This window comes from Clupea harengus, chromosome 5, assembly GCF_900700415.2.
Source record: "Clupea harengus chromosome 5, Ch_v2.0.2, whole genome shotgun sequence".
Lineage (NCBI taxonomy): Eukaryota > Metazoa > Chordata > Actinopteri > Clupeiformes > Clupeidae > Clupea > Clupea harengus.
This window is the reverse complement of record NC_045156.1, coordinates 11487660-11514432: the sequence shown is the minus strand read 5'-3', so window position 1 is coordinate 11514432 and position 26773 is coordinate 11487660. Positions and strand designations below refer to the sequence as shown.

The 26773-nt window shown below is 48.5% G+C and overlaps 1 protein-coding gene and 1 long non-coding RNA gene across 2 annotated transcripts; one reads left to right on the top strand and one right to left on the bottom strand.

The window, feature by feature from the left end:
- On the top strand, positions 1-26597 carry cttnbp2nla (CTTNBP2 N-terminal like a). Its single transcript, XM_031567700.2, has 5 exons — positions 1-113; positions 5513-5620; positions 21532-21771; positions 23093-23200; positions 23747-26597. Exons 1-5 carry the CDS (start codon positions 75-77, stop codon positions 25220-25222), a joined length of 1971 nt encoding a protein of 656 aa, XP_031423560.1. The 5' UTR covers positions 1-74; the 3' UTR covers positions 25223-26597.
- On the bottom strand, positions 2375-5504 carry LOC122132908. Its single transcript, XR_006152417.1, has 2 exons — positions 5103-5504; positions 2375-5048 (listed from the first exon to the last, which is right to left on the bottom strand). It is a non-coding gene; the product is annotated as an uncharacterized LOC122132908 (long non-coding RNA).
- Positions 26598-26773: the final 176 nt, after the last annotated feature.

Here is a 26773-nt window from a genome sequence, read left to right as displayed (position 1 = left end):
CACACTTTATCCTTTTTTCCGCTGGGCTTCGCTTCAGCATAGTTTCCTAAAGTCACTTCGGCAGTCGTTCTTTGATGGTGGACTTAAGCTACCCTGGAATGGCACCTACTACGGTAAACTATTACATTTATTTTGTTTCCCCGCTACCCATTGCACTCGGTGGACTGTTTGGTAAGATGTACGCCTATTTGCTAAAACTTTAGTGATGAGGCTTTGCCTAAACATCAACGATGCCTTGTTGCTTGTGGAGCTGGTCAACGTTGTGAGGATTACTGACACACATTGAAGTTGATGTTTGAGTCAAGATGAATAACATTTGATTATCCTATTCGGGGACAGTATCACTAAATAATATATTTTTAAGCTCGTCAGACTTATTTACGGCCTACTGTGGTTCGATTCTGTGCTCCGTTTAAAACATTAAATGCGTGGATTTAAATGATGTAGCCTATGAGTGAATGGTTATGGAGTTTATGTAGTCAGGCCTAGGCTATTATTTTTTTTGTCGTACTCTACCTGTGTTTGTTGTGATACTGAGTTTAGAAGTTTGGGATTAATGTCAGTCGTAAAACAATTCAGATTACCTTTATTTACCAACGCTTTATTTACCAATGCTCAGAGACAGTTGAATTGTGTCCTTTAAAATGATACTTAGTGGGATACACACTGTTGCCCTTCCAACTTCTAGATGATATTTCATTTTTTGAAGACAATGCTTTTCTGGTGCCCCGGAGTAATTATGTTGGTTAGAGTGGCTACCCTTTCACTTTCCCAAAATGACACATCCTGTAATCTATTAGGCTATAGAAAACTAAATTGAGCTGTGTTCATATGTGCCCGTTTTAATGCTATAGGTTACTTTATCTTTTTGTTTTGGTTTGTTGTAGTTATGCCCAGTAAACAACAACAAAGCAACAGTTATTGATACACCCATTAAACAATTCTCTCTATCTTAGAATTTATACAACTGATTTGTAATGATATGGGTGTAATCTTGGAGAAGCTACTGGTAGTAAAACCGTATTGGTCCATCTTTTGTGTGTGTGTGTGTGTGTGTGTAACATATATCGTAACTGTGCACCGCATCTGTTGTATTTGTGTCACAGCAAGAAAGCTGCTTGAGAAGGCCTTGGTGGTGTAGCTTAAAGGAGGCCGGGGGATTTCAATAATTAGCTCCTAACATGCTTGGGTGAAGCAGGACTTGGGACAGCCGCTCCAGGATGATGTTAGACCGCAGGGGAACGTTAGCCCCGTTGTGACAGGCCACTGAGCACTTTGATGCGAAATCTGTCTATGGGTCAATGAGGTGATTTATTTGAAAGAAAATGCAGGTTGTGCAATTTTGTTGCATCCTTTAAAAAACCCAGACAAACAAGGATAAAGGGATTACATCTCAGAGCCTTTTCCAAGAGAGCTGAATGCTAAACAGTGTGGGAATATTTGGATTTCCCAGGCTGTTGCTTTGGATAACATTCTTCTTTTCCAAAATATCCCATTTGTAAGGACTGCTGCTCAGCAGCCAAGGAGTCTCAAAGCTGAATTCAAACAGGCAGGGCAGAAGCTTCCATATGGTGCATAAAAATGACAATGAGGGAGACCGTACTGCTGAATGACCACTGTGCAATGCACAGCGCTGAGTCTGCCCTCTGGAAGTTACAAAAAACCTGCTGCTCACAGCTGATTCTGAGGGGTTTTCAGTTCTGGTTCTCCTAGATCTCACTGCCGCTTTTGGTACAGTACAGTACAGTACAGTACAGTTTGGTATAGTGTTGCTTGAGCGGCTGGAGCATTGTGTTGGGGTAAGGGGAAGGGGAAGTGGTTTGCTTCTTATTTATGTAATAGGACCTGTATACTGATGGCATCTTTTCAAATGTTGCACCCCTCTCATGTGGAGTTCCGCAAGGTTCAGTATTTGGACCCGACCAGTTCTCACTTTATTTATTGCCTAGGGTTGATGATATTCAAATATATATTCCTCTTAATTCTGGTCAATACAATACAACCTCTTGTTGACTGCTTTGAAGACATCAAACTTTGGATGGGTAATAGCTTCCTTAAGCTTAATGAAAATAAGGCTAAGTCTATTATTTTTGGTTCCCCTGACATTAACAGAGTTCTTGGTCCACTCACACTACACCAAAAGCCAGTTTTAAAGAATCTTGGGGTGTTCTTTGACAGATAAAAAATGGATAGATAAATGTGGTTGTTAGTGCTTCATTTTAAGTGAGAAATGTCCTATCCCCAAAAGATTGTGAGAAGGTGGTCCTCCATGCGTCCAGACGGGACTATTGCAATACAATATACTTAGGAATAACATTTATGGTTCTATCCATTATCTTTTTATTAGGCTAATTTTAGATTTTGCTTGCTTATGTTCATTTTTATTTGTCTTAGCTGCTTTATTTTTTGTTTTTTGATCTTATTCTTTTCTTTTATTCTTGTTCAATTTCCTTTGTCAGTTGATTCCCCTCGTCTGTTGTCTTTTTAAATGTGCTAGGCTATATAAATAAATGTGACTCGACTTGACAGCAAGTACAGCCAATTTGCCCTCAAAACGTCTATTTAGTTACTTACAATGTACTTACAACTAAGCTGTGTTGTTACTGCACACTCCCCACATCTATGAACAGCTGATGGGCCTTCTGAAATGGATCTGGCCCCGGTCTGGCCCAGGTGTGGCTCAGGTCTGGCCCAGACTCGTTCCAGTGTGCACTGTACATGTGGGAAATCTGAGGCCTTCTCTGTGAACACATGAAAAAGTTACAAGTGGCTGTGAAATTAGCGGGGCTTCAAAATGAGACTGAGGGGCGCAGCAGAGTTGTAATTAACGCTGTTCGCATGGTCAAACCACAAACCACAAGTGTGGTAACAACAACGACTAAAGAATGTCTCTGTGAACATAGCGGATGGTTGTTTGACGGATCATCTCGCTGTTTGTAAACCCACTTGCATCACACGCTCGTGCTCTGTAAAGTCCTTTTTCTAGCTCTTTCGAGTACCTCTCATCTCATCGCAGATATCCCAATTCTCTCTTGGAACGCGTTTTGTCACCGGGGACTGTGGTGTATTTTCTCATGCCAAAGTCAATATGGCCTCTGCCTGGTGAGAGTCCGGTCTTACTCGGGAGGGCCAGTCAACGGTCTGATGTAGTACGGTAGCCGGGAAAACTCTCCAGCCGCCTCTCCGAAGCCAATATGCAACGCGCCGAGTGCGGTCCTTGAGACCCTGACGAAGTGGAAAACTTGGCTGGCGAAGTGATGCGGCTCGCTGGAGACTGAAGCACCTCAATCATTCGAGGCTAAAAGTTGAGGAGGGCCATATGAACCCAATCATTCCTTCCTGCAGCAGACTAATGGATGAACATCAGGTCCTCCTGGAAATGTTAGCTAACCAGACGTGGCAAGAAAAGGGGGAGGAGAGAGAGAGACTGGAGATGCATTTTTTTTTTCCACCATGAGAGAGAGAGAGAGAGATTCACAGAGATTTAGAGTCGGGGGGAACTTTATGTATCTGTGATTTTCTGAGTGTCCACAGATGTAAAATGTGTCTCAAATCTGAAACGTCCTACAGGATGTCTGAATGTCTAATGCCTTAAAACTTTTTTATTTATCACTCCCTCTCAGCTGGCATGGGTTTGCATACAACTGCACAGATAAGAGGATGAAGGTTTGACGTCCAACGTCATCTTAAACCCTTTTAACTGCATGTGTGTCTTTATTTGTGCTTGTTTAATTTACGAGATGCTGTCAGTCCTTTTGAACTCGATATAAATCTGGACCCTGTGGCCAAACTGATTTTTCCATTCCCATGGGTCCGTGCGTGAGAGTTAAGCAAAACCTGAGTGACTCCAGTAACTGGGAACACCAGCCATCATGTGTTGGTCGGCCCAGTGCAGTGGCGTGTTGAAGAAGCGCATGCTGCAAGCCTGACAACAGCAGCAGCGCAACAGCAGCAGCGCGGTCGGCGCAGCACTATGAAAATGCGTGTGCTACAAACATAATATGTCCTCTGAGATTAGACATCCGTCTCTCTCCTCTATCCAAGTAATAATTTAGAGGAGAATTCCGAGGGACGACTGGCCTTTGATAACTCTGATAACTACTGAGACAACATAATGATATTTTTCCAGAAGGGGGAATCTATTTGTTTCTCATGGCTGCGTATCCCAGTGTACATAAGAAATAACACAACATCTTGTGTGCGTTAGAGCGAAATTGACAGGCAATGGATTTTAATATAGTATGGAACAGAGCATAGTAAATCATTCTCAGATTTACTGTAAGTTAATGCAGACCCACATTACGGCTTTTAAGGATAACCCGGGTTATATCCCCCTTCAAGGGTTCCTCTACCTCTTTAATGGACTCAGGCCTTTCCTCTATGACTGAAAATGCAGCGGCATCTCAATCTGCTTTCCATGTGTTGTGGAGTAGGGACGAGGAAGACGTCGAAAAGAGAGAGAGTAATTTATGAGCCTGTAAAAGGGAAAGCCCAACAGTCATTTTTTAAGTATGAGGAATAGATAGGGGCAGCCTGGTGATGAGCCGCATGAAGATGAGGGGCTCTCAACTACTCAACCAGTGCCTTTTCTTTCAGGAAATATTAGCATTGCATTTTTATCAATAAATCAATATGACATGTCCTTTTATTTTTACAAAAACTTTGTTCTAGATTTGATGTATCTGGAAGTATTTATGTATCTATGGACTCTCTCTGTCTTTTTTAATATTGGTTTCATACGTACAGTCATAGTTATCTTACTCTGGTGCTTGACTCTGATTTTATCAGTACCTTTGTTCCATAGGATTCCAACACATTTATGTAACGTTGCTGCTATGGTGCAATTCCAGCTAACTCACAGGAACTACAAGCACACTCAATGGAACCTTATTGTGCTCTTCCAGCTAACTCACAGGAACTATAAGCACACTCAATGGAACCTTATTGTGCTCTTCCAGCTAACTCACAGGAACTACAAGCACACTCAATGGAACCTTATTGTGCTCTTCCAGCTAACTCACAGGAACTACAAGCACACTCAATGGAACCTTATTGTGCTCTTCCAGCTAACTCACAGGAACTACAAGCACACTCAATGGAACCTTATTAGAACTCCTTTCCTCTACCTTTTGCTCCAGACGGGCCTCCCTACATGCTAGGCTTAAAGTTTATTGAAGTCTATTCATTAATTTCTTATATTGCATAGCCTTTAGGTATAGTATATCAAAGTAGGATTTTGTAAGATCAGAGAATGGGTATGCGCATCAATTATTAGTGTGGGATATTGTACTTGGTGGTATAGTTCCTGTAACAAGAACTGTGTAATATAAGGTGTAATCGTTTCTGTAAAGCACCTTGAGACAATCTTCATTGCCAGAGGTATGCGGTAGGCTGATACGAATACAGTGCAAGTGAATTGAGTGCATTATTCCTGTTGAATGTGCATCGTCATGTCATGTCATATGGACATTTCGATGACCCTCTGTGTATGCCCTTTGCCCTTTGCCTCCAGGAGTCCAGGATGAACATGGAGAACCTGAGCAAGGCCGAGCTGCTGATGCTCTTCAGCGTCCTGGAGGGCGAGTTGGAGGCACGCGACCTGGTCATCGAGGCCCTCCGAGTGAGTCTCCACGGAATCACATGACCTTTTAGCCTCTGTGTGTTTGTGTGTTTGTGTGTGTGTGTGTGTGTGTGTGTGTGTGTGTGTGTGTGTGTGTGTGTGTGTGTGTGCGTGCGTGCGCATGCGTGTGTGTGTATGCCCGGCCACATGGACTGAGCTAATCCTTTAAATAGCCGCGATGGGCAAGCCTCTTAATCTACTCCACATGACCGGCTTGCCTATATTTCACAGCAATGAATCAGTTTCAGACATGTCTATGAGCCTTCTGTTACACCAGTTACTGTCAGTTATTTATTTTCACATTTATATTATTTGACATATCATCAGTAATCATGTCTGTATAAAGCCTCTAAATACGTCTCATCTAGTGTAACTCAGTTTCATTGGCATTGCGCCATTAACAATGGACATTTTCTCAAGGCGCGGTAGAGAACACAAGGCTTGAACCCTCTAGACTAGCGGAATCGTCTTTTACCAGGAAGAAACCTTGAACAGAACCCAGCTGAAAAGGGGGGACCCATCTGCCTGACAATCGCTCTGTACAGCAACAGAAGAAGGGGTAGTTAGCTTGTGGTGTGATTTAACCCACAGCTTCAGCAAGCAACTCCGTACCCAGGAAGTCTCTCGGTGTAGTGCATTGGCTGTAGTGCATTGGCTGTAGTGCATTGGCCCCATGCAGGTGCACTGCAGCTCTGGGGCGCATTACTGTAAGGCTGGATGTGGGCGACGGGGTGGAGTCGAGGTTTCTGAGCTCAGCGTGGCACAGCGCCGTACCCAGGGGAGAAATTAGTGCCGTACCACGCGATGGGAAGCAGATGTGTGTGTGTGTGTGTGTGTGTGTGTGTGTGTGTGTGTGTGTGTGTGTGTGTGTGTGTGTGTGTGTGTGTGTGTGTGTGTGTCGGGCACATACCTCGGCCGCTTCGCTTCTGGTAGGACCCTGCCCAGGGCCGGGCCAGATCTGTGCCAGGGGCAGATGCTTGTCTCACTGCCGTGACATCCTGTTATGTAAGAACATAATGGGATGGAGGCTTGTGTTATGCTACGCTATGTGTTTATGCTACGCTACAAAGATAAGCAACTGGGGCTTTAGCCTGGAGGGGATGACTGCTGGTTAAAGTCAAGCATCTCTGGGTTGTTTTGAGAAAGAGCATATTTGTGTGGTTAGCATTACAGACAAACAAGCCCCTCAGGGAAAGACTGCATGCTTCTGCTTTAAAGCCCCTCAGTCTCGACTCGACTGTCACCTCGACTGCCACACTTACCTTTTACTTTTTCTTTCCAACTTTTTTTTAAAGAAACTTAACAGTTTTCATCCTCATCCCCAGATTGTTTGGGACTGTTGCTTATTTTCGCAGCCGGAATGCGATCCGTTCTGTGACTCTTTCTCCCCCCGCTTTTTTGTTAAGCAGCAGTGAAGTAGCCCCTCGTACATTCCAGAGCGGAGTCTGGCTCTCTTCCCACACCCCTGGCGGAAACTGGCCTTCCAGCCTGCGCTGATCTACAGCGGCCAGAGCCTGCCAGGAGAGAGCGAGACCGGGAGGGAGAGACGCAGAGCAAATGAAATAAACTGCAGGACTAGCTGGTGCTACGGGGATGTGTGTGTGCGTGTGTTTGTGTGCGTGTCAGTGTGTGGGGGAGGTTGTGTGCGTGTCACTGTGTGTGTGTGGTGTGTGTGTGTGTGTGTGTCAGGGGCAGACTTCTAATTCATTCTAAATTTGTCTGGCCTAGTGTTCATTGACGACAGGGATAGACTGTTGAGCAGACAAGACTTGACTCTGTAGCCAAACTGCTTACCCACTGCCACTCCCCTCAAGTTCAGTCTTTGGTAAGACCATCATGTAAAGAGACTGACAGGAATGGGAATGGGGTGAGGGTGTGTTGAAACATACTACTCTAACTGAGATGTACATCAGTGAGATGTTCATCAGTCTCTCAAATCTGGCTCTTCCCACCCAAGAAGAACTGAAACCTGCACGCTTTCTCATGAAACGACTGACCTGGTTTCAGCGTTCCCATTTGCAGCGATGCTGAGGATAAGAGCATCTCAGACTGGGGACTGGGGAGCATGTTGCTGCACGCATCTGCACTATTCACAGAGGATGTTTTAACAAGCCAGAGGTACAGCGAACACAGGACCTTTCAATGAGGCAAAAATGTTATAGGAAAGAGAGGGGAATGTCAAACAGTGGGTCCTCTGCATAATCTTAGGGAAACTTAAATGCTCTCTCTCTCTCTTTCTTTCTCTTTCTTCCTCTGAAGCTTTTTTCAAGGCAGGAATATTGTGCCGTCATTACGCTTCACCGTTCAGTATAAAAGGTGCAGAGGTGGAATGGTGGGGCCGTTCCGCCTCTGAGTCGGCAGCGGAGATAGTCATAGATCCCTCTGTCAAAGATGGTCTTTAATGTGGCAGTATAGATCAAGCTATGTTAAACGTCATGCCTCTGAAAATGGTCTTTAATGTGATAGTATAGATCAAGCGATGTTAAACGTCATGCCTCTGGTTCCCAAACGCCGGCATGCTATGTGAAAGGACACGCTAGGGCGGTATTATGCCCCCTCTGTATGTTTCAATAGAAACAAGCAAAGGCAGCCTAATGAGGGGTCTTCTTGGCATGATAACTGCGGGATCCCTGTAAAAACAGGAACTCTCTCTCTTTGTCATTATTCTTAAATGCGCTCTCTCTCTCTTTCTCTCTCTCTCTTTCCCTCTCTCTCTCTCTCTTTCTCTCTCTCTCTGTTTCAGCTGAGCAGCTGGTCTCAGAGCTGAGGGCAGAACACACAGGCTATTTTCCCAGAGTCCGATTTCATTTCATTTTCCCTTTTTTTTTCTCTCAGCCAAGTTCTCTGAATTTGACACTGGTGTCACTCCAACATGAAGAGATCATTGTCAGCTCTTACTTGCCTACTCTCCCCCCACCACCCTTGGCTGGGCTCTGTGTGTGTGTGTGCGTGTGTGTCGGGGGGGGGGGGGGGTCGACTCGTCGCTGCCCTCTGTGTGGCTTAGCGCATGGAGTTAAGCACACTGGTGATTTGCTGTGCCGATGTTATCTCTGCGCTTCATGTTTGTAAAAGCACAGGATGAGAAACAAAATGCCTCTGCTTAGGATTGGTGTGGGGGGGAGACCTCTACTTTAGGATGAGAGAGAAACAGGCCCCTGCTCAGAGATACATGCATGGATAAGGGCATTGCAATGCCATTGTTATTCACACTCGCGAAGCGTGGGAGCGGACTGGGAACCTGCAGAGCAGCTGGGCTGGACCTGGCTCAGGTATGGGCCAGAACTGGGACAGAACTGGGCCACCGTCAGCGGCCATCTGGGATAGAGATGTGGCCACTTACGGAGACAATGTCCAGGTCTGGCCGTTTCTGTAGATTCCCAGCCGACTCAGAGAAGGTTCCGTGGGGCTGGTCTCCATGCCTGCAGGCTGTTTTTTCAAAGAGTCCCTGTTGAGTGCATCTCCGTGACAACCCTTCAAAGAGTCCCTGTTGAGTACACGTCCGTGACAACCCTTCGTTCGCTTTGAAGCACCAGGCATAAGTGAGCACTGTTTGTGGTTTCTGGGTGGCAATTCCTTCTTCATGACACAGAAAGCCTCTCGTCACTCACGTTCTCTCCTCCCAGGCAGCTATGAGCTCATCAGAGAAGTGTCATCCAGCTCACTCTGATACAGACCCGGCCCACACTCGGCCCACACTCGGCCCACACCCACCAGATCAACACCCGCCATCTTCCTTATCCGCTCCATCAACTGCTGTCTGGCCTGACTGTCTTACTCAGCGTGTGTCAGCTTGTGCCAAAAAGAGGCGTCCGATCAGCAACTACAATGTGGCGTTGTCTAGTTACACTCATGGAAGTGCACACACACACACACACACACACACACACACACACACAGACACACACACACACACACACACATGTCTTAGCAGTGAGGCTTATTGCATATTGGAGGTATTTTTGGTTGTTTTATGAATGGAAGCAGACCGCAGATGTCATCATCATTGTTTTGGCTCACGTTGCCAGTTTGTGCAGTTGCCAAAGCACTGGTAGCTTCTGTTAGTCACTCAAAAGGTCTGGCGTTTTTTTTCTGCTGTCTCAATCTCGGCCTTCAAGTGCTGAGCTGATGGAGGAAGTTTGGATTTGAGAACTAAGTATGGACAGGCGGAGAGGAAGTGATGATCAGCTTCGGCTTTGAATAGCACCAAAATGGGAAATGGAATAATCCAGCGACCTTGTTGTTGCAACAGAGCACACAAAAAAAGGCTTCATAGCAACCATTGCCTCAAATAGAATACGTAAACACAGAGAAACTGAAGCCCATGGAAGAATAAACAACTCATTGAAAAAAACTGAAACTTTGAAAGAAAAAAATTTGCTTATGAAGGGACTATTACCAAGCACTAATAGCCATTCATCTTTTTTCCAATATTATCTCAACTTATTTTCTTCTGTATGGTTTTTCAATGTTTTCCCAACTTCGGGGCCGCCAAATCACCACTCTATACCAATTTAGAAAGATGACATCCCAGTCTCATATCAAGTGTTTTTACTGAACCTCAAATCCAGTAGTTTTTGTTTTCACAGATGGTGTCATCCTTGTAAATAATCTTTATGTGATGTGAGTGGGGGAAGCGTTGTGGTTGTGAGAGTGAGGTGGATCATTTGCCACTCAGCTTCCTTAAGGATCTATTCAGACCATCAGTCTCACCGCTATATTTGGTGCCAAGATTCCTCTTCCCTGTAAGCTCCTTCAGGTTTAGGAAGACAGGCCCTTCAGGGAACCGTGTCGAGTGATAACTCCTCGTCTCCGACAGTCTGCCATATCTGTCCTTATCTATCACGGGATGGCTAATCTCCCCAAGCACTTGTACTCCAGCTGGTCTGGTCCGATATAAAAGCTCCCCCTGGTCCAGATCTGGCCCTGTTCTGGTGCTGTTCTGGTGCTGATCTGTCTGTTGCTATCTGGCATGTGATAATGCTGGGGTGAGATTACTCCTCTACTCCAGAATGTCCAGAGCTTTAACTGGCCCGACCAAACAACGATCGCCATCAGCGCACCATCAGTAGATCTGCGGGAGAGTCGCCACGAGCCTCTTACACTGGCGGAGATGGAGAATAGACTTCCAGGTCAACAGAGGCATTGGCAGTGGTGGGATCCTGGCAATGCGGAGTAGCGGAGAGACTTTGTGCCAGAAGTTGTGATTCGTGGAATTGTATTATGCAGCAGAAAAGCTAGATTGTTCACTCGGTTCTGACATATTTTTTTCCTTGAGACAAACGTTTCATTTTTAAAAGATTGTTGTTACATTGTACCACCGCAAAACTTTTAAGTACTTGATGACAAAATCAGAAATAGGGAGTCATAAAAGACATAAATACATGGTTCCTAACTGTAAAATGTGCATGTGCATATAATATGCTGAACAGCACCGATGCACTAAAATACATGTCTGGGAAAGAACAGGAATGATTTTAAAAGAATAAGAAAAAGTACATAGAGTATTGTGTGACCGTGCATTTCTGTCTTTTCGATGAGATCACTTTGACGTTCTGTCAAACATTTTGGCAGTAGACTAATTTGGCAGTAGCAACATTTCTTAATCCCTGGTCGCCCCTTTGGGCAGGCATTCTGCAGATTTTGGTTGCCTGAAATGAATTTGACTAGCCCAAATGAAAAAGACCATTTTTTTATGTAGAAAGATACATATATTCGAGAAAGCAATTTATTTAACAAGCACAGACTGCAACAATCATCATAAATATCATTATGCATCTTACTCCACCTAAGCAAAATATCAAAAACGCATTTTACATAGTTATTCTCCGTGAATCTATCACTGTTACAAAACCTGAAATTTACTTTTACTGTTTTGTAAAGGTCAGTTTTATATCAAATAAATCACCAGAAGTCTAAAGAGAGTCCTTCACTGTGCATATGCGTCTTGGCTGTGCCCATTACTCAGCCCATGGACTGTGGGGATATGTTTGTGCAAGAACAAAAGGATAAAGGTCTGATTTAAACTTGAATTTAATCCAAATTCATGTTGTGGTATGAATGCTATGTTATGCAATATACACGTTCGTCCAGCATGTGTGCAGAACTGTATTGATCTCAGCTTTTCTGGTGCACTACTTTACATGCTGTGGTGGCAGAGGACTCTCTCATCAAACACAACCTGACTAGTACCTTTCCGATGAACGCGTACACTTCCATCATGATGAACAACTCATTCACTCAGTTCTGTGGTTTTCCTCCGAATAGCAAGTCGGAAGAGCCGAAAACACACTTTGGTAGCTCGACAGGAAAACTTGATCGTCCTGAGATGTCGGGTTTGCAATTTTGCGAGCCCTTGCCTCTGGCTGTTGTGTAATATGGATCACAGAGTTCCATGATCCTCTACAGCTGACCGATCTTTAATTCAGTCATGCATAGCCGGGTGATCTTTGGTTTCTCTGTGCTTCATAATCAATACTATAGTTTAACGTGCTGTCTGCAGAACATAGCTGTCAGTATAGCCTGATTACCACAGCAGCTTCTGTTTTAGTGTGGTCTCTTGATGTGTGTAAACCACTTGCAGTTGAGCAGATCAAGGTTTTATGGTTATGGTTTTGACTGTATTTCCTGCCACACAAGTCAAACACAGCTCTTAAAGCGGTATGCCGAGAAGGACTTTAAGTTAAATGATTAACCATGGTTGACCAATCAGTAAACCCACTGTAGGCTAAATATTGTTCTTCTCTCATGGTAGTTTTGACCATGTATAACGATTACTAAAACTTTTCCTAGGCTTTTAGTTCTTTTTGAGAATTTGCATGAAACAGGAAGGCCTATTTCCAGTATTCCCCAGTGTGAAGAATGTTTTAAACCAGGACTAATGAGTTATTCACAGCGGCCTTAAGTGAGATGTGACGCCACATTTTTTGTTTTGGGTATAAGTGCTGCAGCATGGTTTATCTTTCCCACACCTTTGTGCTGCTGCCATCAGACGTAATACAGACGTCTCCCCCCCTCCCCTCTACTTCACTCCGGAGTCTCTGGAGTAATCAGACCTCATCGGGTTTCTGCTTGAAGTCAAAGATATTCGCTCGAGCACAGAAGAATGTTCTAGCGTTCCCAAACACCCATTCCCTCCTCCTCCAACGCTCCGCTCTTGACCCGAGTAGAACTCCAAAGCCGCAGGTCATGTGTCGAGGCCCGCGTGGCCCAGCGGTTGCAGGGAGAGGAGCTAATGTCATTGGCTTCTCATTTGGTTAATTCCCAAGGAAGTAAGGGATGCCACTGTTATTTCTGGAGATCATTTCCCTGTTGAAGGCAAGGCATTGGTACAGTCAGCGGCTGTCTTGGTTCTCTCTTCAATTAATCTTTTCTGGTTTTGTCTGTACCTTTTACCCAGATTCTACCCTGACGGTGAAGGCATCGGGTCCTAGATCTTAGAAGGTTCTACAGAACCTGTGCCAGAACAGGGCACAGATCTGTTCCGGGGTCAGCCGTGGTCCTGGTTCTATCTTTATGAATTCAGTTCTAGAGCCGTCTGGTTTCCCCAGCTCAGATAGCACCTGTGGTTGTACAACAAATCTGACCCTGACCTTGGAGTCGATTTGCTGTCTTTTATGTAGCTTAACTCAGTAGAGCAAGGTGCAAAGAACACCAGGGCCACAGGTTCGATACCCAGGGAGCGCTCACGCGTTGAGGACAAGAGATGTTGGATGAAATGAAATGCATATGTAGATCTGTGCGACGTGCGCCCGGTCAGCGCCGGATCCGCTCCATGGCACGCTGCTATCTGGTTCCATCTTTCTGGTCTTGTCTTGGTCCCGCTAGACCACACAACACCTGGCTCTGCAGCAAACCCAGGTCAGAGCCTCATCTGTTCTCCAGTCAGCTGCTACATGGGAGTCCAAGCCTAGTAAGATGGAAATTCCTGATTCTTCCCACATGAGACAGATGCATTACATATTAGTCTCGTACATTGTGTGGTTCTTTTCATGTTTTATGGAAATGTCATGCTGTTGACGGAAAGTTATGGAATGTTTATGGAATATATCCGGAAATCCTGATAAGCAACAGTCCATTTTCTAATTCTTTACAAGCATGTCCAGGAATTTAAGGAAGTTAGTTAGATTTGCAAAAAAATAGGAATGCTAGATTTCATCTGCCATGAGGAATGAGCTGTGCATTTAGTCCTCGTGCAGCCGGCTTAATCATGAGCAACAGCTCAACACACATGGAGCTCTTCAGAAAGGTCCCAACTTAAGACCAAAGAAGGAGGACGGTTTCGCTCTCCCTCTCTCTCTCTCTCCTGCATCTTTTAAAAAGGCAATCATGAGAGGAATGCAAGAGCAGGCAGGCAGCTGGCCTCATCCTCACTCTCCCACTTCCACACACAAACACTCATCAGCAGATGCGTGGAGGAGGAGGAGGAGGAGAAGAAGAGGAGGAGGAGGAGGAAGAGGAGGAGGAGGAGGGAGAGGAGTGGGGGGTAGCCTAGCCAGGAAAACAGACTCCCTTTGTGCGTGGCCTGTTCCACTGGTCCAGTTTGCACTACCATAGACACGTGGTCTTTCTCTCTCTCTCTCTCTCTGTTGGAGGTTAACCATCAATAAGGGAAGCCCTTTGCCTTCTGTGAGGGTAGCCTGAGCTGTCGCTATAGCCTACACACTCTGAGGAAGAGGTGGTTGTGTAGCACACCAGATGGAATCCTACAGGGAACCATTTGTAGCCTCTGTTGGCAATGAAGGGTCCTTTGCACTGAAAACAGTGAGAACAGTTCTTCAGCTGAAAAGGTTCCAGTTCTGAAAGCCAAAAAGGTCACAGACTGGGAAGGTTTGTTTGGATCATCAAAATGCAGAGCGTACACTGAACAGTCAACTCTAAGGGGAGCATAGTGAACATTTTATGAGGTGGAGCTGCAGTAGTGACATGGCACTGGGTGAAGGTGGAGAAGGTTCTGGTTCCTCTGTCAGTTGAGTGCAGGGGTCATGGTTGTTTTTGGGGGGCCCTCCTGACTGATGTCCAGGGGTCTGAAGGCTGGATGTGGGGGTGTTAATAGCAAACAGATTTCTGCCAGCGCGTGTCAAGGCTACTCTCTGAGCTGCAGAGGAAGCATCCATCATAACAGCGTGGCAAACTCACACACAAACACAAACTCACACACACACACACACACACACACACACACACACACACACACACTGAAGGCTGCTCTACGCTCAGCTGCTTGCTCTCTCTCCCAGTCTCTGGGATACATTTGTCATAGCAGAGGGCATGGCCTCATGGGTCAGCCCTGGGGTGTTGGGAACAGTGTGAACAGGACAGCAAACACACACACACACACACACACACAAACACACAAACACGCACGCACGCATGCACGCACCCGCACACATACGCACACACACTCTGTAACTGGATACTGGACTTCCTATCCAACAGACCCCAGTCTGTTAGGGTAGAGAACCACACCTCCTCAACCCTCATCCTGAACACCGGCGTGCCACAGGGCTGTGTGCTAAGTCCTCTCCTCTACTCCTTCTTCACCTACGACTGCACACCTGTACATGGTTCTAATACCATTGTCAAGTTTGCGGACGACACAACGGTGATTGGCCTCATCAGTGACAACGATGAGTCGGCCTACAGAGAAGAGGTCCAGCACCTGGCGGTGTGGTGCGCCGACAACAACCTGGCTCTCAACACCAAGAAGACCAAAGAGCTAATTGTGGACGGAAGGAGGAAGGAGGAAGAAAGCTGGCACACACATCCCCATCCATATCAACGGGATGGAGGTTGAGCGTGTCACCAGCTTCAAGTTCCTGGGTGTCCACATCTCTGAGGACCTCTCTTGGACCCTCAACACCTCATCCCTAGTCAAGAAGGCACACCAGCATCTCTTTTTCCTGAGGAGACTGGGTGGAGGGGGTTAAGGACAAGGCCGGAGGGCAGGAACCAAGGGTCAGGTGGCCGGCCAGGTGGACGGCCGAACCAGGACCGAGTATCTGGTGGGCGGCCCGGCGGGCGGCCAAGCAGGGGCAGAGTGTCTGGTGGGCGGCCGGGCGGGCGGCCAAGCAGGGGCAGAGTGTCTGGTGGGCGACCAGGTGGGCGACCAGAATGAGGCGAAGGGTCTGACAGACGCCTGGGGGCCTTGTTGGAACCGACGAGAACAAGAATCATCCCCTTGGCCAGGCTCGCGAAGACGCAGTCAGAGGATGAGGTCGGGGTTGCAGCACCAGCTGTGGCTGGGGTTGCTGGGTCAGCGACGGTTGGGGTTGCAGGACCAGTGGCTGGGGCAGTCACAGCACCTAGGACACTGGAGACAGGGACACCTGGGACAGGACCAGAAGCGCCTGGGGCAGGAACGCCTGGAACAGGGGCAGGAACACAGATGCCTGGGAGGAGGACAGGGGCACCTGGGACAGGAGCGCTCTGGACAGGGGCGCCAGGGGTGCTCGGGACAGGGGCGCTCAGCACAGGGGCGCTCAGGACAGGGGCGCTCAGGACAGGGGCGCCTGGAGTGGAGACTGCGAGGTCCGGGTCGGCAGCGGAGGCTGCGGGGTCCGGGTCGGCAGCGGAGACTGCGGGGTCCGGGTCGGCAGCGGAGACTGCGGGGTCCGGGTCGGCAGCGGAGACTGCGGGGTCCGGGTCGGCAGCGGAGGCTGCGGGGTCCGGGTCGGCAGCGGAGACTGCGGGGTCCGGGTCGGCAGCAGCATCGGGGCTGCCTGGTTCACCGGGGCTGGAGGCATCGGGGTTGCCTGGTTCGCCGGGGCTGCCTGGTTCGCCGGGGCTGGAGGCATCGGGGCTGCCTGGTTCGCCGCGGCTGGCAGCATCGGAGCTGCCTGGTTCACCAGGGCTGGGAGCATACAGGCTGTCAGGCTCAAGGCTGCCTGGCTCATCCGAACTGTCGACCTCCAGACTACCCGGCTCACTCGGGCTGGCGGTATCTGGGGCTTCGGCATCCGGGCTGTCGGCCTCCAGACTACCTGGCTCACTCGGGCTGGCGGCATCTGGGGCGACGGCATCCAGGCTGCCTGGTTCACTTGGGCTGGCAGCATTCGGGCTGTCGACCTCAAGGCTGCTTGGCTCATCCGGGCTGTCGGCCTCCAGCCTACCTGGCTCACTCGGGCTGGCGGCATCTGGGGCTTCGGCATCCGGGCTGCCTGGTTCATCCGGGCTGGCAGCATTCAGGCTGTCAGGCTCATCCGGGCTGTTGGCCTCCAGACTGCCTGGGTCACTCGGGCAGGCGGCATCTGGGGCTTTGGCATCTGGTTCATTCGGGCTGTCGGCCTCCAGGCTGCCTGGCTCACTCGGGCTGGCGGCATCTGGGCTGGCGGCCTCCGGGCTGGCAGCATCTAAGACTGCGGCATCCGGACTGGCGGCCTCCGGGCTGCCTGGTGCACTGAGACTAGGGGCATCCGAGCTGGCAGCCTCTGGGCTCAGACTGCACTCAGACTGGGGGCGTCCAGGGCTGCTGCATCCAGGCTGGGTGCCTCTGGAACCGCGGCTTCAGGAACGGCAGCTGCAGGTTTAAGGGCAGCATCTCTCTCCAGGGCAGAGGCAATGGCGGCCTCGAAGCTGTCCATGCTAACCCGGTCGTAGACCCACAACAGCACCGCCTGAAAAGCCCTGAGGCTGGAGCACTCGGGACCTTGCTTCTCCCACAAAGCGGTTGCCAATGCCAAGGCCTTGCCTGAGAGCAAGATTATCATGTAGGCAATTCTCGAGCGGTCGGAGGAGAGGGTGATGGGCCGCCCGCTGCACTCCAGATCGGCTGCAGAAAACCTCTGCAGCCACCCGGATTGCCATCATAGAGTGGGAACCACGGGGGAGGTTGGTCCCGTTGTTGCCAACGGTTCAGTTGTTGCTGGCAACGAGCTAGATCCTCTTGCTGGCGGTCGAGATCCTTCTGCAGCTGCAGCAAGACCTGCTCGCGCTGAAGCAGCTTCTTCAATGTCTGCGCCAACCTCTTGCATCCCTGTTGGGCACTACCTACTGGGTCCATGTTGATCTGGTCGTTCTGTCAGGCTTTTCTCAGGGATTGAAAAAACGCAAGACAGGTGAGAGCACACAATGGGGAACAGGTGAGAACACAAATCACAATGGGGAACAGGTGAGGGCACACAAAGACAACAAAGGCACATGTGGACACAAATTAGTTCATGATGTCCTTTGGCCACCAGAGGCCGCCAATGTGCCAAACGGTTGCCCGAAGTCGTGACACTTACAAACTGCATCTCAGTATGGTATGGCAGCTGCTCTGTTGCCGACCGAAAAAGACTGCAGAGGGTGGTGAAAACTGCCCAACGCATCACAGGTTCCTCACTCCCCACCATTGAGGCTGTCCAGAGCAAGAGATGTCTGCGGAGGGCGTGCAGCATCGTCAAGGACAGCTCACATCCCAGCCACAGACTGTTTGCCCTCCTCCCCTCTGGGAGGCGCTACAGGGTCCTCCGTTCCCGGACCAGCAGGTTCAGGAACAGCTTCATCCCTGCGGCTGTCACCCTACTGATAGCCCCCCCCCCACCCCCACACACACCTCCCCCTGGCTTGACTGCCACACACATTTGCACTGTACTCCCCCCCCCCCCCCCCCCCCCTGGCTTGACTGCCACACACCCCCCTCCAGCCACTGAACATTTGCACCAGAATGTCTTTTTTACAACTGTACATCCCACTTATTACTGTAATAACTGTATTAATCGTACTTACACTTACTACCTCATTCATTTCATTTCACTTATTACCACCACTAATACTTACACCTGCACTTTTATATACTTATCATATCTACACTTCTTACCTCAACTGCTGCTAGTCCCAATTCTGTTCATATTACATATCTATTTCTTACTGTACATATATATTTATTTATTCACTTACTCCACTTTACATATGCACATACTCTGCACTTTTTTGCTATTTTGCACTTCTGGTTAGATGCTAAACTGCATTTCGTTGTCTCAGTACTTGTACTCTGTGCAATGACAATAAAGTTGAATCTAATCTAATCTAATCTAATCTAAAATACACACGCACGCACAAGGATGCTCTGAGCTGTGTATCTGTGTGCTCACTTCATAGAGGAGCTGCTGGGAGGTATCGATAATAACGAGGCCAGTCAGAGCTGCAGCTCAGAACTCAAAGCTGACGTGGACTGAGCAGAGGTCATGACCTCATGGGTCATCACTGACATATCATCACCTCAGGGTTGGTGGGAGACAGCAGATATAGACATGTTTAGAGTTCAGAGGGAACACTATCACACACACACACACACAGACATACAGTATTTAAACTAAATCCCAGCAACACACACACACACACACACACACAGTCGCACACACACACACACACACAGTCGCACGCACGCACACACAGTCGCACACACGCACACACACGAGGTTGCTCTGAGTTGTGTGCCCTCCTTGCAGATGTGTCCATCATACTGACGCCAGCTCAAGCTCCGGCTCAAAGCTGAAGCGTGGGGCGGATGGGTGGGAAACCCTATATGTAACCTTACTGCAACACACACACACACACACACACACACACACACACAGTCGGATGGGTGGGAAACCCTTATGTAACCTTACTGCAACACACACACACACAAACACACACACACACACACACACACACACAGTCGGATGGCTGGGAAACCCTATATGTAACCTTACTGCAACACACACACACACACACACACACAGTCGGATGGGTGGGAAACCCTTATGTAACCTTACTGCAACACACACACACACAAACACACACACACACACACACACACAGTCGGATGGGTGGGAAACCCTTATGTAACCTTACTGCAACACACACACACACACACACACACACACACACACACACACACACACACACACACACACACACACACACACACACACACACACACACAGTCGGATGGGTGGGAAGCCCTTATATAACCTAACTGCCGGCCACAGGTTTATCAGATGTGTGTTGGGGCTCTTGGGGTCAGGCCAGTGAAATGGGCCTTGGAAGCACTTGGCTTGAGCCAATGAGACGCCCCGAGGGACTCGCTTGTGATGTTCCCCCCCTTCTGATCGTACGCGTCCTCCATCAGATACGTCCTCCATATCAGTACTGTTTGATGAAGTGGAAAACCAAAGCGAATGATCTCTTTTCACCAGATCAAATGCTGACATTACTGAGACTCCTGAGACAGGAACCACAAGTAAGACGGATTCCACATCAGTCCAGACATGGTCAATGCTTTTGAACCGTGGATGAATTACTAAGCCAAACCCTGACGGTGGCCCCGCTCCTAGTTCTGTAGGATCTCTGAGCGGAATCTGCTGCTGCTGTTCTCCTTGTCTGTGTTTAGAGTTCAGAGGGAACGCTATCACAAACACACACACATACACACACACACACACACACACACACACACACACACAGCCATACTCACAAATACACATACACATACACACATAAACACAGACACTCTCTCTCTCGCTCTCTCTCTCTCTCTCTCGCTCGCTCTCTCTCTCGCATACACACTCTCTCTCTCACACACACACAAACACATACACACACATTTGGAAAAACGCTTTATGTTGCTCTTGGCATCAGTACCCGAGCTGCTATGTCTAACTTCCTGTTTAGTGGGCAACATGAGTGGGATTTCTATGAGCCGAGGGAGAACAGCGAGAACAGCGAGAGTTCAGCACACACACACACACACACACACACACACACACACACACACACACACACACACACACACAGCCGAGGGAGAGCAGAGTTCAGAGTTCATCCCACACCTTAACCTCCCTAGGCAGGGATAAAGGCCTGTTCCAGAGCGCTGCGCACTCAAGTTATTAAACACAGAGACGCTCTGCCTCTCTGTCCCCTGCTCGGGTAAAACACACATGGATGGAGACGAGCTAGAGGGCCTGGCATGGCAGGCACACGTGTTCTAATGTGTTCTAAGGTTAGGGTTCTAACTGCGGTTCTGTTCTGATTGTCTGATTCCTAACCCACTCTCAGTTTCTCGGTCACGTCATTCTTTATATTCTAGTTGTTTCTTTCTCCTCCTGTTTCTCTTCTTTCCCTTATCTTGACACATTCCTGTACACAAGACCTCAACCTTCAAGGCCTACACAGTGGACCAGTGTCAGTGGCATGACAGAGGTCTTGGAGCAGATACATCATAATGGTCATAACAGGAACCCTTCTTTTGTTCTTCTGTCTTCTCTGCTTAAAACACTGTCCCATGGCCATCTCTCTCTCTCTCTCTCTCTCTCTCTCTCATGATATACACATACAAACCTTCATCAGGCCTGTGTTCAATAGTTTCTCTTTTGTCTCATTCTTGGCACACACACACAGTGTACACAGTACTCACTGTTCCCCCCCTCTAGTTAAAACACCCTGTACTGTCCCATAACATGAGCCTCTTCCTCTCTAGTTTAAACGCCCTGTACTGTCCCATAACATGAGCCTCCTCTTCCTCTCTAGTTTAAACACTCTGTACTTTCCCATAACATGAGCCTCATGTTGAGGTGGTAAATCCCCCTCCTCCTCTGCTGTCTTCTGTGTTGCTATCCAAACAAGAACCATAAACCAGGGGGCTCCTGATGGGTTCAGCTCTGTTGTCATTATCACTCCTCTTCCTTTCACACCATAATCACATTCACTCCTGATCCTTTCACACCATAATCACATATTCACTCTTCTCCCTTTCACACCATCTGTCTCTTTTATTTCCTTCTTTCTATGTTACATTCTCTCTTCTCTCTTTCTCTCTCTCTCTTCTCTTTTTCTTGATAAACACTCCAGTGTCTTTAGTCATCCACCCTTTGTTGACTAGCGTCTCAGCCAAGGTCTCGTAGCCGATACCGTAAGTCGAACCGTCTTAACGCTCTCTCCCCTCTTCTCAGGCCCAGCACAGGAACACCTACGTCCGGGAGCGCTACGGGAAGTTCAACCTGAGCGACCCCTTCCTGGCCCTGCAGAGAGACGGGGAGGCGCTGCGGGGCCCCAGAGATGGCCTCTCGCCGGGGGAGCCCGCCGTGTACCCTGACCCCCTGACCGTGCTCAAGCTGGTGGTGGGACACTGCCGCAGGATGCAGGAGAAGATGCTGGCCCAGCTGGCTGCCGCCGAGAGCAGGCATCGCAGGGTAGGGGCCACCGCACTCATTCACTCTGTTCAGCAAAGGCTAGGCTAACTATGCTGTTACATCACACACACTGTACTTTTTTTCACGCTAGGCTAACTATGCTGTTACATTAACACACACTGTACTTTTTTCACGCTAGGCTAACTATGCTGTTACATTCACACACACTGTACTTTTTTCACCCTAGGCTAACTATGCTGTTGCATTCACACACACTGTACTTTTTTCATGCTAGGCTAACTATGCTGTTGCATTCTCACACACTGTACTTTTTTCACGATAGGCTAACTATGCTGTTGCATTCACACACACTGTACTTTTTTCATGCTAGGCTAACTATGCTGTTGCATTCTCACACACTGTACTTTTTTCACGCTATGCTAACTATGCTGTTGCATTCACACATACTGTACTTTTTTCACGATAGGCTAACTATGCTGTTGCATTCACACACACTGTACTTTTTTCACGCTAGGCTAACTATGCTGTTACATTCACACACACTGTACTTTTTTCACGCTAGGCTAACTATGCTAATACACCCACACGCGTGCACTGCTAGGCGGTTGATCTGCCCTGCTTGCCCTCTATGCCCTTACACATGAGACAACACTGTATGCCCTTACACATGAGACAACACAAAGGACAGGCCCATTCATGGTCCGCCATTTATGAGGTCCTTTCATTCAAAGTGATTTATCACAGCCATCTGTTAAATGACTGAATGCACACACACACAGCTTTGTACTATAGGTTTATGAGAGATTGCTGGGGGGGGGGGGGGTTGTTATTTTAAAATGGGAGCAAACGACAGAGGAATTAGAGAGAGAGTGTTTTTTTTTTGTTGGAACGTATTACTTAAGTAATGAAGGACGAAACGTGTATTAAATTATAGAAGAAGGCTGGTTGTTTTTCTGTGCATGCACAGAGGGTTGTAGCAGTAATCCATTCCTAGGTCCTCTCACTCTATCTAACTTTTCCATGCATGTGTTTGTCACCACTTTTGACTTAATGCTAAATGTCATACCTGACTCATTGTGCCTTGGCACGCTGGAACGTCCAATTTCCTGTGTCAGAAGAGATCAGGTGGCATTTCTACCCACCCGTACCCTAAATCCTGTCGAGATGCACACTCACAGACTTCTATGATTGGTGGCTCTGCCCCCCCCCCCCCCCCCCAGCCTGGGTCAAGGGGAGGGCCATGTGTACTGTGTCCGTTTGAGCGTGATGACGTCGCAGCCGCACAGGCTAATCTGTCTGAGACAGGAGGTCTGAGCTGTCTGTCTGATGTCTCTCTGTCGCCCCCGTGTGGCTACGGCAGGTCATTGCGGACCTGGAGGAGGAGAAGCGGCGGCACGCGGAGGACACGGCCGAGGGCGACGACGTCACATGCATATTGGAGAAGGAGAGGGAGCGCCTCCAGCAGCAGGTAACCCACCACGCCAGAGGTAGCGCTCTCCACCTGGCAGGTAACACACCACGCCAGAGGTAGCGCACTCCTCCTGGCCACCTGAAATGACTGCGTGGCATTCTGGCACAGACAGCTACTCAAGCACTGACTCATGTTTCTCAGTAGCACACCACAGCTGACCTGGGTCAAGCATATCAGGGTTGTGAACTTTTAAGTGTGTATCTGTACAAAGAAATATCAGAAAAACATCAGTAAAAAATACAGTAAAACCTCACCTGTTAGGGAGTATATATATAAGTAGTATAGGAGTATATATATAGAAGTGAAACCAGAGGCTCTGTATTCATTGATAAATGACCCATCTGAACTTTTACTCTGTGAGAGGGTTTGGAAGCGGACAGTCACTTCCTGAGCATCAGTGATTTATGAATAAAAGATGAATTCAGTCTGTCTGGTTGTGGTTGTGGTTGTGTGTGTGTGTGTGTGTGTGTGTGTGTGTGTGTGTGTTTGTGTGTGTGTTGGGTGGATATGTTTCTTTTTAATGTTTGTTATGTTTCCCTGCAGCTGGAGTTTGAGCGCGGTCAGTCCCGTCGGCTGGAGCGCGAGCACCGGCGCCTACAAGAGCAGCTGGACGAGGAGCGCGCCCAGCACAAGCAGCTGGCGTCCGCCCTGGCGCGCGAGTGCCAACGCGCCTCCGCCCGCGCCCAGGAGGAGAGCCAGCGGGCGGCGGAGGCCTCGCGGCGCCTCGACCGGGAGCGCGGCGCCACCCAGAGCCTCCGCACGCAGCTGGAGGCCGAGAAGAGGCGCGCTCTGCAGACGGAGGCGCGCGCCGAGGAGCAGCTGGCCGAGGTGGACACGGAGAGGGAGCAGCTGCGTGCGCGGCTCCGCAGGGAGGAGGCGCAAAGTCGGGCACTGCAGCAGGAGCTGGAGAGGCTGAAGGGGGAGCTGGAGGAGGCGCTGCAGGGAGGAGGAGGAGGAGAGACGGAGAGGGGGGAGATGGAGGAGGAGAGGAGGCCGGAGATGAGGTCTGTTACCACACAGATGGACGCAAGCTTGCAGCAGCAGCAGCAGGGGGAGGAAGAGGAGGTGCCCAAGATGAATGGCCACCACCCTGTACAGAAAGAGGAAGAGGAAGATGAGAAGGAGAACGGAGTGCATGAGGATGGGGACCTGGAGAACCACTCCTGTCTGAATCCACACCCCGTCCACCACCAGCAGAACCTGGGTCCGTCTGCGCTCACGGCCTCCCCCTGCTCGTCTCCCCTGTTGGCTAAACGGGCGGGCATGGCACCCCCGTCTCCCTCTGCCCCCGGCACCATCGCCGCGTCCAGTGCGTCCCCCAGCAGCGGCAACTCTGCCAGCATGCAGTCTTCCTACCAGGCGGGCATCCACCAGCGCTTCCACGCTGCCCGCCACAAGTTCCAGGGCCACCCCAACCCAAACCCCAGCCCTAGCCCCGAGCCCCAGTCTCAGCCTCCGCCCCCGCCCCAGTCTCAGCCCCAGCCTCAGCCCCAGCCCCAGCCTCACACAGCTGCGATAGGCTCCCCAAACAGCAGAGGAGGGGCTTCCCCCAGCTCCCCGCGGGCGCTGTCCCCCTGCAGCACCCCGTCCCCCGAGACCAGTCCGGCCCGGCAGGTGGCCCGGAGCACCGTGACCCAGGTTCTCTCCCGCTTCACCGTGCAGCAGCAGCAGCAGCAGCCGGGCGCCACTAAACCAGCCGCCACTCCCAACAGCTCCCCTTTTGGCACAGACTACCGCAACCTGGCGCCAAGCTCGCCCTCCCTCTCCTCCTCGCGGGTCCCCAGCGGCACGCTCTCGCCCGGCATCCGCTCGCCCACCATCCCCAGAGCCGACCGCGGGATCCCGCCGCCCATCCCACCCAAGAAACCGGGCCTGGCACAGGCCCCGCCATCACCAGCACCAGTGCCGCGGGCCAACCACAACCACTTCACGGAGCAGCTGTCCCCGGCCAGCTGCGGCCTCACCAGCGGCCAGGACGGAGTCAAGGAGCTGGACATGGTGGTGTCGTCCAGCGGTTGACCTAGGGTCCTAGTGCCTGCCACTTTCAGCTCCTTATGTTCCGTACACGCGTGGTTATACTCATGTCAAAGCACAGCGCACCAAAACACTGTCATTCAAACCTATTCCAGCTAGCCTAGCATGAGTGCAGGACTGAAATAGGACTGAAAATATTCTTGACTAGTGTAACATTTTTGTATGAATCCTTTTCCTATGCTGCATTTGTATGTCTCTAGTTAAGCTTATGCCAGTGTAAGACTAGCTTTATTAACTTTCCTATTGAATTAGATAAAGGTAAAATCAAGTGCAAGTGCCTCTTACATCTTAGTTATGGATTATACTGTACTGTTGGTATATTTCAAATTTATATTCAAAAGCTTCGTGCTTACATGCATCAGGATTTTTTGTCTCCCACCTGCTATGACATGCAGTCAACGGGTACAGTATTTAGCAGGTTATGGTTGTATGGCCAAAAATAGTTTCTTAGGAGTAGCAAATGCTGTTCCAAAACCAATGTTTTAAGGCACTTTCCTTCCACGTTTCCTTCCAACAGTATATCTTTATTTACTTTCCAGTATTTGACCAAATATTTGTATTCATATGCAGTAGATTCCCATGTACTCAAAAATCAAACGGCTTTAGTGAACACACTGTAATGTATATTTTAATGAAATGCATGTTAAACTATGTTTTTTTTCACAGCAGATTTTTGTAAATGTATAGATATTAGATCACTTAAATGAACATCAACCCTTGATGAAGAGTTCAGAACACATTTTTATATACTGTAATCAGACAAAACGCTTGTTTCAACTTCTTGCATTTATAGTAATTGAATGCATATACATGCATTGTTAAGTTGGTTGTGTTGCTTCGATACGATGGAATTTAACAATAGTGTCTACTTATTGTGGGAAGGGTATTATTAGTTATGTATAATTATTTCCATATGTCACCATGATCAAGTGCATTTTAGATCAAATTCAAAGACGTGTCAGGTCAGTTTAAGTCAAGGTTGTGTTGATGGATATGTCAGCAGCTAGTATTTCCAGCCATTCTCAATGTCATTCACAGCAGGTGAGCACTGTATTTTATTGGCTTCATGATAATCGGTAGGGATTGATTTCTGCTTGAGTGGCAGAAGAGGACAGTGTTGCAAGCCTGGACAGGTGTGGTTGATTGTAATAATATTATTATGTTTGGAATGGATGATGTAAACTTTCACATGAATTTTCATACCGTGTCCTGTTTTATTATTTAATCACCAAAACAGTCTATCACTCATGAAGGACAAAATAGAGAAGGGAAAAGAGATCAGCAGATCACCCACCCACCTTACATCATAAATAAATTACTGATTGAACAAATGAATAAAACTGCTAATAAAATCCAAAAATCGTTTGAAAATCTAATTTCCTTCAGATTGAAAGGAGCTAATTTATTTTTTTAATCCTTGAGGTACACAAGTAAAACCAAACAACGCTTCATTGTACACAACTCAGATGACATATGTACATTACAACCCTTGTATACTAAGAAAAAAACTGCTTTAAAGTCTTCAACTTTGTTTCA